Raw genomic sequence first — 14,976 nt, forward strand, 5'->3', positions numbered from 1 at the left:
GATTGTTGTAGATAGATGCTGGCAGACACAGCAGAAAAATAGGCCGCGGCTGTGATAGGTTGATATAGGGTATAGTGTAGTATTGGAGGTTTAGAGGGGGATGGAGTAAACCAAAAGTAGGTCACCAACATTATATCCCATCAGAAAGCAGGAGCAAGTAGGACGGTCCAGGTCATACATTGCCTACAAATTTGGCAGACGCACAGCGCAGCAGCTCTAGTGAACAAAAGCTGTGTTGCGTGTGAAGATAGGGAGTCATTCCAGCACTACCTCCTAATTCTTTATAGGGTAGCAGGCAGGCAGCTGTAAATAGAGGCAATATCTGTAAGAGGGAAGAGAAATCACAGGAAAGGGAATTCAGGTCACAACAAACCCTGGCACCATCAAAACAAAGGTGCAGTACAAAACAAAGAAACTGAAACATAATTACTGATCTTTTATAGTCACTTCACTATATTGTTATTAGTTCTATGTGCAGGGCTGCCATCAGAAATTTTGGGGTCTCTTCCACAGCTCAAAGCCTGGGCCCCCGATCTCTTGTAGCTACCCCCAGGGCATGACTGCCATCTTCCCTATCATCCATAAAAGAAATGTTTTAAACACAGGACAAGAAAAACAAGAGCCCGTGAGTTCAATGAGGAAGGAAGGAAAGAGGAAATATCACCATACATATTACTATCATACTGTTACTGATCAAATCCTGTATACTACAGAGCTTAAAGGGGTACTCCACTACCTTACTTCTTATCCCCTATACACAGGATATATATCATAGTGTCCCGCAATCGCAATGCATTTTTATACTGGCCGTGGTTTTGGCAGCATAAAACTGATCACAGGTTCCCTCTAACTGTAGGTAACTATATTAAAGTATACTTAATTAAAAGACAATAAACAACTTGAATTGCAAAAAAAAAAAAAAAAAAAGAAGAGAAACAAAGTGCCCGCTCCCTAACACAATAATAACAGCAGATCTTCACTCCCAAGACACCCCCTCTTATAACAGATCTCCCCTCTCCAGCCCCCCCCCTTTATAACAGGGTCACCCCTCTCCAGCCCCCCCTTTATAACAGGTCTCCCCCCTCCAGCCCCCCCCCCTTATAACAGGTCTCCCCTCTCTAGCCCCCCCCCTTATAACAGGGTCTCCCCTCTCCAGCCCCCCCCTTATAACAGGTCTCCCCTCTCTAGCCCCCCCTTATAACAGGTCTTCCCTCTCCAGCCCCCCCTTTATAACAGTTCTCCCCTCTCCAGCCCCCCCCTTATAACAGGTCTCCCCTCTCTAGCCCCCCCTTATAACAGGTCTTCCCTCTCCAGCCCCCCCCTTTATAACAGTTCTCCCCTCTCCAGCCCCCCTTATAACAGGTCTGCCCTCTCCACCCCCCCCACTCACACAGCAGGACTCTCAGCCCCTCTTCCTCACATAGTAATAAGACCAGGTTCTCCTCTTCCCCAGTGTAGCAGATCTTCCCCTGAGCAGCTTCAGTTCCTGTGTGCCGTCAGTAGGAGGGGCCAGAACCAGTGAGGAGAAGGCAGACAGTAGAGGCCGCAGTGAGCGTTCTGTCTGTACAATATGTAGTACAGACTCTATAGCCTCTGGACCTCCGGTCACTGTGTCAGCTGTCAGTCTCAGGACCTGTGTGTGCTGCTGTAGCTGCGGTGCACAGGTCCTGAGTTCTCAGGCTGACACACTGACTGATCTAAATGTGTGTCGGGACTCCTAGCCTCCAGCCACTGCCAATGTTCTGGCTGCTGCAGGGGGGTGCAGTGGGCCGGGCCTCCTTGGGAGCTCGGGCCCCTCACTGGAGTACTGGTTGTAGTAGCCTCCTGTCTATGTGTCCATGAAACAGGAAGCGGCACGGCCACACTAGGGCCCCCACACAGCGGCCCCTCGGCCATGCTTCTTTGACACTCTAAAACATACAGTATATAAAGCTATAGCATCCTTACTCTGACAGCTATTTCACTGCGACAACAGCTTTATTTGCTTAACCTATATGACAGGTGCACTTTAAGCATTTTACCTTATTTAAAAAGATCCATAAACCATTTACATTGTAATTTCTGTTCAGATTTATTTTTATATCTTGTGCTTTACGTTGACAATTTGTCACATTTTTAGATTACAGATCGAACCAATGAATAAAAGTTTGCGCATTGTGTCTAAGCCCACAAAGAGCATTCATGAGGCTTTACAGTCAGCTTTGAAGAAGTATGGCCTGGATAACCAACATGTTGTCCTGCAGAGGGTAAGTGCTGAATTTATGTTTCCTAATACATTCCTATCAGCCATATGACAGCAAACTGTTTATAGATGAATAGACAGCAGTGGATATATGGACCCATAGTAAAGTGCCAACAAATGGATTATGTTCACCATAAATTCATAGTGGATCTTTATATGTGGTGTGCAACAGATTCATCAACATGGTGTATGCCTTAGGCTAAAAACATCAGGGCGTTACCTCAGATCAACTATTTCCCTATCCATGGCTCCAGCATACAAAGAAAAACTATATAATTCTAGGTTTGTGGGAAAAGATTCATTATAACTTGTATTTTATTTATTTAAATGCTACTTTTGGACTTGAGAGTCCAGTTGCCGGTCCTAATCAGTGATGGCCAGCTTTCTATGAATGCGCAGTCATGCATGGAAGACTGACAGTCATTGACTGAGACCGCCCACTGGACTCCCAAGCCGAGAAGAAGCATGGATTTAAAAGAATAAAACACAAGTTGTACTACATTTTATCTCACAAAACTATATATTAAAGGAAAACGGTCAGCTTATCGGTATATTCAAATGTATTCGATTATCGGTATATTCAAATGAGGTGCTAGCTGGCACTCTGACATCAGTGCCGTGCCGCAGCGCCACCCAGCTCATCAATATTCCTCTCCTCCCTCCGCCTCTACCTCTTCTCCCCGCTCTGTAATGAAGAGAGAGGGAAGTAATATTGATGAGCTGGGCGGCCTTGTGGCCCGGCTCTGACATCAGAGTGCCAGTTAGCACCTAATTTGCATATACAGAAAATAGAAGATTAAGGCCGAACGGCACGGCGGATCCGGGCACGGTAAAGATCAAACTGATCAGTGTCCCCCGCACTACCCGCCAGGACCACTGGTTAGTGCAGGGGGAGAAAGCTGACAGTTTTCCTTTAAAGGGGTGGTCCACCATAAGGTGATTTTAATACATACCTGGCAGGCAGTAATGGACATGCTTAGGAAGGATCTGTGCTGGTCTTGGGGCTAAATGGCTATGTTGTGAGATTACCATAACACTGTGGCTAGCTTTTTGTGAACTTGTATTTCCTGTTTGACTTTTCTTTTTTTGACTACAAATCCCACAGTTCCATCTTCCTCCTTCCCACACATCAGCCACCCACCCATTGAAACCCATTCAAATCAGTGTGGTTTTCAATCAGGGTGCCTACAGCTGTTGCAGATTAATCTCTCTCCCACCAAGCGATCGCTCCACCCATTGAAGCAGACAGGCTCCCTGTCATCAGCTGACTAGTGAGTCAGGTCTCGGCCGCATTGCAAGCTGGGAAAAATCTGAGACAACAGTCATTTTGTATGCTTGTAAAAATAAATATTAGAGTGAAAATCACATAAGAATTGTGAGAAAACCATCACACACAGGTACAGACACTATATTATGAACTACACTAACTTTACAGTCCCTGTAGCATAGTCAAATAAAAAAAAATCCTAGAATACCCCTTTAAGCTTGCTCAGCCACTCTTGATCTATAAGATGTTGCCTTCGGTTTGGACAGAATGATCAGCGTGACTGGTTCCCTGATACAAAGTATCACAACAAACGTACAATTGATTACTGAAATCACAGTCATATTTCCCCTTAGTGCAAAGTGTTTTGGGAGTCAATAATAACAACAAAAAGCAAATCATATCTATACTTTGTTATTATAGCTATTCTAATTTTCCCTTTCTTTGTCAGAGACTTAGTCATAGTCATTATAGCACACAAGCATATTGCACAATAGGAAATGTAGCCAGCCACATGTCACACAAATTGCATAAGTCGGAAATGAGCCAGGATTTCATTATCTTGTCAGATCAGTTACATTGTGATGAAGGTCGTCCAGTGTCTTAGCATTACTGTGCGCTAATATCCTGATAAATGATTCCTCCACACTAAATGTGCTGTGAAGTAATGTGGCTATTTTATTTATTCAAAACGTGCATCTTGTAACGCAGTGTATACATCTATATGTTAAAGGGTTACTCCAGGGACAAACATTTTTTTTTTTTTAAATCAACTGGTACCAGAACGATTTGTAAATGACTTCTATTTAAATATTGTAATCCTTCCAGAACTTACCAGCTGCTGTATGCTCCAGAGGACGTTCTTTTATTTTTAAATTTCTTTTCTGTCTGACCACAGTGCTCTCTGCTGACACCTCTGTCCATGTCAGGAACTGTCTAGAACAAGAAAGGTTTGCTATGGGGATTTGCTCCTACTCTGGACAGTTTCTAAAATGCAATAGACAAGGATGGCTTCAAGGAGAGACCCAGCTCAAACGGTGCTGACCGACCACGACAAGGTATGGAGGATAAAAGAGGATTTTATTGACCAAGATACAACACGTTTCGTTGCATCTTGGTCAATAAAATCCTCTTTTATCCAACATACCTTGTCGTGGTTGGTCAGCGCCGTTTGAGCCGGGTCTCTCCTTGAAGCCATCCTTGTCTATTACATATACCAGTGACCGGAGGGCAGCAGACAACCTACTATTTGCATGTCATCATCATTGTTGTGTATGAAGCTACACAACCACCCAGGGTGAGCAGTCATTTGTTATCTACCTCACACTGGGGCTTAAAGGGGGGCTTTTTTTTTTTTAATCAACTGGTGCCAGAAAGTTAAACAGATTTGAAAATCACTTCTATTAAAAAATCTTAATCCTTCTAGTACTTTTTAGAGAAATCTAAAAAAGAAATGCATTTCCTCTGATGTCATGACCACAGTGCTCTCTGCTGACCTCTGCTGTCCATTTTAGGAACTGTCCAGAGCAGCATATGTTTGCAATGGGGATTTTCTCCTGCTCTAGACAGTTCCTAAAATGGACAGCAGAGGTCAGCAGAGAGCACTGTGGTCATGACATCAGAGGAAATGCATTTCTTTTTTGAATTTCTCTTTAATATGCAGCCCCTAAAAAGTACTGGAAGGATTAAGATTTTTTAATAGAAGTGATTTACAAATCTTTTTAACTTTCTGGCACCAGTTGATTTAAAAAAAAAAGTTTTCCACGGGAGTTCCCCTTTAACAATATTACCCTATGTGCTTGTCTTTCTACTTCTAGTTCCTAAAATGGACAGAGGTGTCAGCAGAGAGCACTGTGGTCAGACTGAAAAGAAATTCAAAAAGAAAAGAACTTCCTCTGGAGCATACAGCAGCTGATAAATCCTAGAAGGATTAAGATTTTTTAACAGAAGTCATTTACAATTCTGTTTAATATTCTGGCACCAGTTGATTAAAAAAAAAAGTGTTTTTCACAGGAGTACCCCTTTAAAGAGAAACTCAAGAAAAAATAATCCTTTATTTTAGGAATCTGTAAGGGCCCTCTTAGATGGTCTGCCAGGCGCAGGATAATGAATGTGATCACAAAGATCGGCGCTCGATTACAGAGTCTTCATATGGCATAAATGATCGCTGCATAGTTCAGTGGATTTGCAATTGGCTGAAGGATATAGAGGGTTACTGTTAATGGTGTATATTTGGGTGGCCATAAAAATCCTATTCTTCTTAACATGTATGTAAGGGACATAACAAAAAGTTTGTACGGTAAGGTTTGACTGAGTGCTCAGCATAGTAACTGATGTATGTAAGGGACATAAGAGAACGTTTGTACGGTAAGGTTTGACTGTGTGCTGAGCATAGTAACTGATGTATGTAATGGACATAAGAGAACGTTTGTACGGTAAGGTTTGACTGTGTGCTGAGCATAGTAACTGATGTATGTAAGGGACATAAGAGAACGTTTGTACGGTAAGGTTTGACTGTGTGCTGAGCATAGCAACTGATGTATGTAAGGGACATAAGAGAAAGATTGTACGGTAAGGTTTGACTGTGTGCTGAGCATAGTAACTGATGTATGTAAGGGACATAAGAGAAAGATTGTACGGTAAGGTTTGACTGTGTGCTGAGCATAGTAACTGATGTATGTAAGGGACATAAGAGAAAGATTGTACGGTAAGGTTTGACTGTGTGCTGAGCATAGCAACTGATGTATGTAAGGGACATAAGAGAAAGATTGTACGGTGGTTTGACTGTGTGCTGAGCATAGTAACTGATGTATGTAAGGGACATAAGAGAACGTTTGTACGGTAAGGTTTGTGTGCTGAGCATAGTAACTGATGTATGTAAGGGACATAAGAGAAAGATTGTGCGGTAAGGTTTGACTGTGTGCTGAGCATAGTAACTGATGTATGTAAGGGACATAAGAGAACATTTGTATGGTAAGGTTTGACTGTGTGCTGAGCATAGCAACTGATGTATGTAAGGGACATAAGAGAACGTTTGTACGGTAAGGTTTGACTGTGTGCTGAGCATAGTAACTGATGTCTGTAAGGGACATAAGAGAAAGATTGTACGGTAAGGTTTGACTGTGTGCTGAGCATAGTAACTGATGTATGTAAGGGACATAAGAGAAAGATTGTACGGTAAGGTTTGACTGTGTGCTGAGCATAGTAACTGATGTACCGTATGTAAGGGACATAAGAGAAAGATTGTACGGTAAGGTTTGACTGTGTGCTGAGCATAGCAACTGATGTATGTAAGGGACATAAGAGAAAGATTGTACGGTAAGGTTTGACTGTGTGCTGAGCATAGTAACTGATGTATGTAAGGGACATAAGAGAAAGATTGTACGGTAAGGTTTGACTGTGTGCTGAGCATAGTAACTGATGTATGTAAGGGACATAAGAGAACGTTTGTACGGTAAGGTTTGACTGTGTGCTGAGCATAGTAACTGATGTATGTAAGGGACATAAGAGAAAGATTGTGCGGTAAGGTTTGACTGTGTGCTGAGCATAGTAACTGATGTATGTAAGGGACATAAGAGAACGTTTGTACGGTAAGGTTTGACTGTGTGCTGAGCATAGTAACTGATGTATGTAAGGGACATAAGAGAAAGATTGTACGGTAAGGTTTGACTGTGTGCTGAGCATAGCAACTGATGTATGTAAGGGACATAAGAGAAAGATTGTACGGTAAGGTTTGACTGTGTGCTGAGCATAGTAACTGATGTATGTAAGGGACATAAGAGAAAGATTGTACGGTAAGGTTTGACTGTGTGCTGAGCATAGCAACTGATGTATGTAAGGGACATAAGAGAAAGATTGTACGGTAAGGTTTGACTGTGTGCTGAGCATAGTAACTGATGTATGTAAGGGACATAAGAGAAAGATTGTACGGTAAGGTTTGACTGTGTGCTGAGCATAGTAACTGATGTATGTAAGGGACATAAGAGAAAGATTGTACGGTAAGGTTTGACTGTGTGCTGAGTATAGTAACTGATGTAACCACTAGGAAGAAGGAGATTGTGATCCGGCTCCATAGGGCTCTAGTGAGACCACAACTGGTATACTGTGTCCAGTTTTGGCGATCTCCTCTACAAAAATATATTGAATAAATATATCAGGTCCTAAGAAACAAAAATGATGGATGTTCTTAAATATAAAATGTGCTAAATCCCCCTTGGATAAATAAATATCCAACGATAAAATGAACAGGAAAGTGGTTGGTTGGGAAAGATGACACCAATTGGTTTTATTCATTATACTGCAAAGAAAAAAGTAAAAATAACAAACAATTGTGATACCTATCTAGTGGGCACTGTGGGCACTAAATAAATGTTTTCAGTTATTTGTCATATAAAACTATTCTAAAACAACTGGTTCTCTTGCCCATAGCTGTGCGTAGAATGGATATACCGTAGTATTTTGTACTGAATACTTTACTTCATCTCTACAGAATACAGTAGCAGTGACCATACTTTATCATTGTTTACATGTTATATATGTATAATATGGGCTCACAGCTGTTACATACTGATGATCAGAAGACTTCCGTGACTTTATTGTGGCTTATACTGTACATTTTGTAGACCATACACTGCTTTTTTGTGGTCTTGCATTGTGTAATTATAACTCTATAGATGTAAATAACTGGAAGTGTATAAATTGACTACAGATATAGGACTGGATTTCATTAATATAGAATAAGCTACGGTCCCTGTGCATATGAGTAGCATACGATGGTAACAATTATTTATGTATATTGACCTACATTTCAAATCACTCCTTCCTAAATATGGTAAGATAACTAGTACCCAAATATTATATCCAGATAGTGAGACTCTCTGGCAAAATTTGATAGCAACATATAAATAACATGCAGTATTTGCAAATGTATATTTTTTACCCATAGAAATTATCCTTCCCATTGTATCCCATTGTATCCCTATCTTCTCTTTGTGGGGGAATAACTATCAGGATTGAAGCTAATCATACATACCTTAGCTGTCAACAACTATCTCCCTTATCTCTCCTTTAAATGGGTACTCCTGTGGTAAACTTTTTTGAACTGGTGCCAGAAAGATAAACAGATTTGTAAATTACTTCTATTAAAAAATCTTTATCCTTCCAGTACTTATTGGCAGCTGTATGCTACAGAGGAAATTCTTTGCTTTTTCAATTTCTTTTTTGTCTTATCCATAGTGCTCTCTGCTGACACCTCTGTCCATGTCAGGAACTGTCCAGAGTAGCATAGGTTTGCAATGGGGATTTTCTCCTGCTCTAGATAGTTTCTGATACGGGCATCAGGTGTCAGCAGAGAGCACTGTAGACAAGACAAAAAAGAAATTCAAAAAGAAAAGAATTTCCTTTGTAGCATACAGTTGCTAAAAACCACTAGAAGGATAAAGATTTTTTTTTAATAAAAGTAATTTACAAATCTATTTAATTTTCTGGCACCTGTTGATTTAAAAAAGAAAAAGTTTTCCAGCGGCGTACCCCTTTAATGTGTAGGTTTTATTTGAACAAACTTGAACAAGTCCTTCAATAACAATTCCACACATTTGCCATCTTGAGCATTGGAAGCCAACATTAGTCAAGTGTGTATGATCAGCTTTTCAGTTTCATAGTATGTTTATTCGGCCCAATAATAATGATATTGCTCCTAGCACCCGAACCTGAAGTACAAACTGATACAATCTGTGCATAGAATGAGTACTTCATTAAGGCATGTGAATATGTATCTATTTTTGCATGCGCACACACACACACAAAAACACACACACACACACACACACACACACACACACACACACACATATATATATATATATATATATATATATATATATATATATATACAGTACAGACCAAAAATTTGGACACACCTTCTCATTCAGAGTTTTCTTTATTTTCATGACTATGAAAATTGTAGATTCACACTGAAGGCATCAAAACTATGAATTAACACATGTGGAATTATAGACATAACAAAAAAGTGTGAAACAACTGAAAATATGTCATATTCTAGGTTCTTCAAAGTAGCCACCTTTTGCTTTGATTACTGCTTTGCACACTCTTGGCATTCTCTTGTTGAGATTCAAGAGGTAGTCACCTGAAATGGTTTTCACTTCACAGGTGTGCTGGTGTGGAGGAGGAGGTGTGATGGTGTGGGGGGGCTTTGCTGGTGACACTGTTGGGGATTTACTCAAAATTGAAGGCATACTGAACCAGCATGGCTACCACAGCATCTTGCAGCGGCATGCTATTCCATCCGGTTTGCGTTTAGGACAATGACCCCAAACAAACCTCCAGGCTGTGTAAGGGCTATTTGACCAATAAGGAGAGTGATGGGGCTGTGCCAGATGACCTGGCCTCCACAGTCAACGGACCTGAACCCAATTGAGATGGTTTGGGGTGAGCTGGACCACAGAGTGAAGGCAAAAGGGCCAACAAGTGCTAAGCATCTCTGGGAACTCCTTCAAGACTGTTGGAAGACCATTTCAGGTGACTACCTCTTGAAGCTCATCAAGAGAATGAGTGTGCAAAGCAGTAATCAAAGCAAAAGGTGTCTACTTTGAAGAACCTAGAATATGACATATTTTCAGTTGTTTCACACTTTTTTATTTTGTATATAATTAATAGTTTTAATGCCTTCAGTGTGAATCTACAATTTTCATAGTCATGAAAATAAAGAAAAAACTTGAGAAGGTGTGTCCAAACTTTTGGTCTGTACTGTAATATATATATCTTAACATATGTATGTATATTGGTTGGTACATATGTTACTTACAGTGGGGCGAAAAAGTATTCAGTCAGCCACCAAGTGTGCAAGTTCTCCAACTTAAAAAGACGAGAGAGGCCTGTAATTTTCATCAACTATGAGAGACATAATGAGAAAAAAAATCCATAAAATCACAGTGTCTGATCTTTTAAGAATTTATTTGCAAATTATAGTTGAAAATAAGTATTTGGTCAATAACAAAAGTTCATCTCAATACTTTGTGATATACCCTTTGTTGGCAATGACAGAGGTCAAATGTTTTCTGTAAGTCTTCACAAGGTTTTCACACACTGTTTCTGGTATTTTGGCCCATTCCTCAATGTAGATCTCCTCTAGAGCAGTGATGTTGTGGGGCAGTCGCTGGGCAACGCAGACTTTCAAACCCTCCAAAGGTTTTCTATGGGGTTGAGATCTGGAGACTGGCTAGGCCACTTCAGGACCATGAAATGCTTCTTACGAAGCCACTCCTTCATTGTCTGGGCGGTGTGTTTTGGATCATTGTCATGCTGAAAGACCCAGCCACGTTTCATCTTCAATGCCCTTGCTGATGGAAGGAGGCTTTCACTTAAAATCTCACGGTACATGGCCCCATTCATTCTTTCCTTTACACGGATCAGTCATCTTGGTCCCTTAGCAGAAAAACAGCCCTCCAAACATGACAAGTTACCAAAAAGTTCTACTTTGGTTTTGTCTGACCATATGACATTCTCCCAATACTCTTCTGGATCATCCAAATGCTCTCTAGCAATCTTCAGACATGCCTGGATATTTACTGGCTTAAAGGGGTCATCCAGGAAAAAACTTTTTTATATATATCAACTGGCTCCAGAAAGTTAAACAGATTTGTAAATCTGTTGAGCTTCTGAAGTTAAGGTTGTTCTTTTCTGTCTAAGTGCTCTCTGATGACACCTGTCTCGGGAACCGCCCAGTTTAGAAGAGGTTCCCGAGACACGTGTCATCAGAGAGCACTTAGACAGAAAAGAACAACCTTAACTTCAGCAGCTAATAAGTACTGAAAGGATTAAGATTTTTTAATAGAAGTAATTTACAAATCTGTTTAACTTTCTGAAGCCAGTTGATATATATATATATGGAAAAAAAAGGTTTTTCCTGGATAACCCCTTTAAGCAGGGGGACACGTCTGGCACTGCATGATTTGAGTCCCTGGTGGCGTAGTGTGTTACTGATGGTAGCCTTTGTTACTTTGGTCCCAGCTCTCTGCAGGTCGTTCACTAGGTCCCGCCATGTGGTTCTGGGATTTTTGCTCACCGTTCGAGATCTTGCGTGGAGCCCCAGATCGAGGGAGATTTTCAGTGGTCTTGTATCTCTTCCATTTTCTAATAATTGCTCCCACAGTAGATTTCTTCACACCAAGCTGCTTGCCTATTACAGATTCAGCCTTCCCAGCCTGGTGCAGGTCTACAATTATGTTTCTGGTGTCCTTTGACAGCTCTTTGGTCTTGGCCATAGTGGAGTTTGGAGTGTGACTGTTTGAGGTTGTGGACAGGTGTCTTTTATACTGATAACAAGTTCAAACAGGAGCTATTAATACAGGTAACGAGTGGAGCACAGAGGAGACTCTTAAAGAAGAAGTTACAGGTCTGTGAGAGACATAAATCTTGCTTGTTTGTTGGTGACCAAATACTTATTTTCCACCATAATTTGCAAATAAATGTAAAAATCAGACAATTCTTTAGCCATTAAGGACTACGGGTTTTTCCATTTTACACCTTCATATTTTCCTCCTTACCTTTTAAAAACCAAAATCCTTTAAATTTTTCACCTAAAAATCCATATTATGGCTTATTTTTTGAGCCACCAATTCTACTTTGCAGTGACATTAGTCATTTTACCAAAAAAACACCTGATCTTTATTCTGTAGGTCCATACAGTTAAAATGATACCCTACTTATATAGGTTTGATTTTGTCTGACCTCTAGAAAAAAATCATAACTACATGCACAAAAATTAATACATTTAAAATTGTCATCTTCTGACCCCTTTAAGTTTATTTTTCCGCATACGGGATGGTATTAGGGCTCATTTTTTGCACCGTGATCTAAAGTTTTTATTGGTACCATTTTTGTTTTGATTGGACTTTTTGATCGCTTTTTATTCATTTTTGGTGCTATAAAAAGTGACCAAAATACGCTATTTTGGACTTTTGAATTTTTTTGCGTGTACTCCATTGACTGGCGTACAGGTAAAGGTGCGCCCTGCGTCCTTAAGAGGTTAAAAATCTGAGATTTTTTTTTCTCATTCTGTCTCTCATAGTTGAAGTATACCTATGATGAAGGTCTCTCTCATCTTTTTAAATGGGAGAACTTGCACAATTGGTGGCTGACTAAATACGGTACTTTTTGCCCCACTCTATATGTCAAATAAAAATTAAGGATAGTTCAGTTAACCCTAACTTACCCCCTTTTGCGAGGGTCAGGCTTTTTGTCTAAAGCTCCGTACAAGTCTTTGGAACTTCCAATGCCTTACTCCTCAATACCTTGCATCTCCTGGTAAGTGTGTCAATCCAGCTTGCAAGCCACACCTCTCCCACAAGCCACATCCCTTCTATTTTCATCCCTTTTTTGTTTCGGCTAAAGGCCGAAAGCACAATCTTTGCTCAATACACCCATATCATATCACAAGTCCTTGAAGCACAATCTTATCATCACAGCTCAGCACCACCTTACTCCTCAAGCTTTGCATATCTGGGTTAATGTGTCCATCTGGCTTGCAAGCCATGCCCCTCCCACAAAGCCACACCCTGACATGCCACACCCCCTACTATTTTCGCCATACAATCTCTTCATCACAGGTCAGCCTCACCTGATGTTGGGAAATGAGGTTGTGATTTAAAGGGGTACTCCATTGGCCAGCGTTCCAGCTGCTTTTGGAACATGCCCCTCAATGTAAGTCTATGGTAGGGGGCGTGGCGGCCACCACGCCCCCTCCCATAAACTTACATTAAAGGGGCATGGCCAGACATCATGAGGGGGAGTGGCCGACTAACGCAGCTCACACACAGCGCTCGGAACTAAATGTTCCGAATGGAGCCGGAAGGCTGGCCAGTGGAGTACCCCTTTAAGAACCAGGCAAAGCTCGGCACTCTGCTTGTAAACCATAAAATATGTTTGAGTTGTTACTTAGCAAGAGAGTTTAAAGAGAATCCTTCAGCTGTATATGAGGCATAGAAATATGCATAGATTGTCAGAGAGCTCTTTAAATGAATGGTACCGTTGATGTAGCTGTTAGTGGGTCCAAAGATGCAGTGTCATGCTGCTGAAGTGCTACAGCCTGGCATGCCTCCTTGCTCCCTTCCTCTCTTCATTCCTCAGTGATTGATGTACAGAGCTTGATTTAGCTCTAAGCCCTGTCTGGAAATCCAGGGCATGTGTTGTAGAAATCGATATAGCGGTACAAATAAGGTGAGATTCCCTGCTCAAACACTGCAAGTGTGATGCTATTGGTTTTCATGGTGCAGGCACAGGATTTCCTGAAAGTGCTCAGAGCTAAGAAAAGCTCTGTACTATAATCATTGAGGAACAGGTAGGGGAGGAGGGAGGAAATGTGGCAGGCTGCGGCACTTCAGCAGCTTGGCACCACCTCTTTGACTCTTGAATGAGACTGTGTATGCCAATCTGTTCTGCATATAAATGCATTCCCTTTAATGCAGACCTATCAAAACTGCTGACAGGCCTTTTACAGAGGTTGGAGAGGGGAGTCCAACCTTACCTATTGTTTCCAGAATGCAGCTTGAGGGCTCATTCACATGGTCAGAAGATTTTACTACAAGTAAGCAGGGTGTTTCCCGCTGTGAGTGGAAGTCAATGGGGTCTGCACCAGATTTTATGCACTGAAAATTTTGCTGCCGAAAATCTGCTGCAGAGAGCCTGCCCCCATTCAAACTCGCTGTAAAATCTAACTGTGTGAATGAGCCCTGAAGCTCCCGGCTGCCGTCACTACTGGCCAGTGGCTGTTATCCTCTTCTTAGGTTCCCCCAGAGCTCTCTGCATTGAAAGTGTTAACCTCTTCTCAGACATAACTGATAGATCTAGTAGTCTCCTGATTGGATGCTCGAGCTATCTGTCATAGCTGAGAGGAGCGGTCGGAGAACACTGGGCACCTAAGAAGAAGATCCTTCCTCCTGGACACTTGTGAAAATGGTGGCAAGGACCTTCAGCAGCATTTGTCTCAGTCGTGCAAGCTGCAGGACTGAGACAACAGGTATGTATGGACTACCCTTTCCAACCGCTGCTTGTGTCTCCTGGTTGGAGTTTATCGATATGGGATTAGTTTTTTTACATTGAAAGAAATATAAACATTCACTGTTTTCTTCTTTTTATTTATTTGATCAGATCCAAACATACTGTAAATAATTGGTTGTGATATTTTTTCTATAAACAGATGGGAGAGTCACAGGCTTTAGACCAAGATGCTCCAGTCACCCTTGTGGCGGGACAATCTCTTGTGTTGCATGTTCATACAGGTAAGACCATAATCTTCTGTTATTATCTTTGCTGGTATTGTTGTCCACATAGAACATATCACCCATAAGATATCATCTCCTAATTGAGAATTAACTCATAAGAAGATAGTAGTAAGAGATTGGCTCTAAAGTCAGTTCTAAACTGGTTGTCTTCTGCCATCCTTGGCCTATGG

The 14,976-nt window shown here is 41.2% G+C and overlaps 1 protein-coding gene across 5 annotated transcripts in view; it reads left to right on the forward strand.

The window, feature by feature from the left end:
• RGS14 (regulator of G protein signaling 14) overlaps positions 1 to 14,976 on the forward strand; it is a 121,805-nt gene that overhangs the window by 98,518 nt on the left and 8,311 nt on the right. For all 5 annotated transcript variants that reach the window (XM_056574995.1, XM_056574999.1, XM_056574996.1 and 2 more), the window contains 2 exons: positions 2,120 to 2,246; positions 14,722 to 14,803. In XM_056574995.1, the coding sequence (XP_056430970.1) occupies positions 2,120 to 2,246; positions 14,722 to 14,803 (209 nt within the window). The remainder of the gene's footprint in view (positions 1 to 2,119; positions 2,247 to 14,721; positions 14,804 to 14,976) is intronic.

Source organism: Hyla sarda, chromosome 4 (assembly GCF_029499605.1).
Source record: "Hyla sarda isolate aHylSar1 chromosome 4, aHylSar1.hap1, whole genome shotgun sequence".
NCBI classification, from domain to species: Eukaryota; Metazoa; Chordata; class Amphibia; order Anura; family Hylidae; genus Hyla; species Hyla sarda.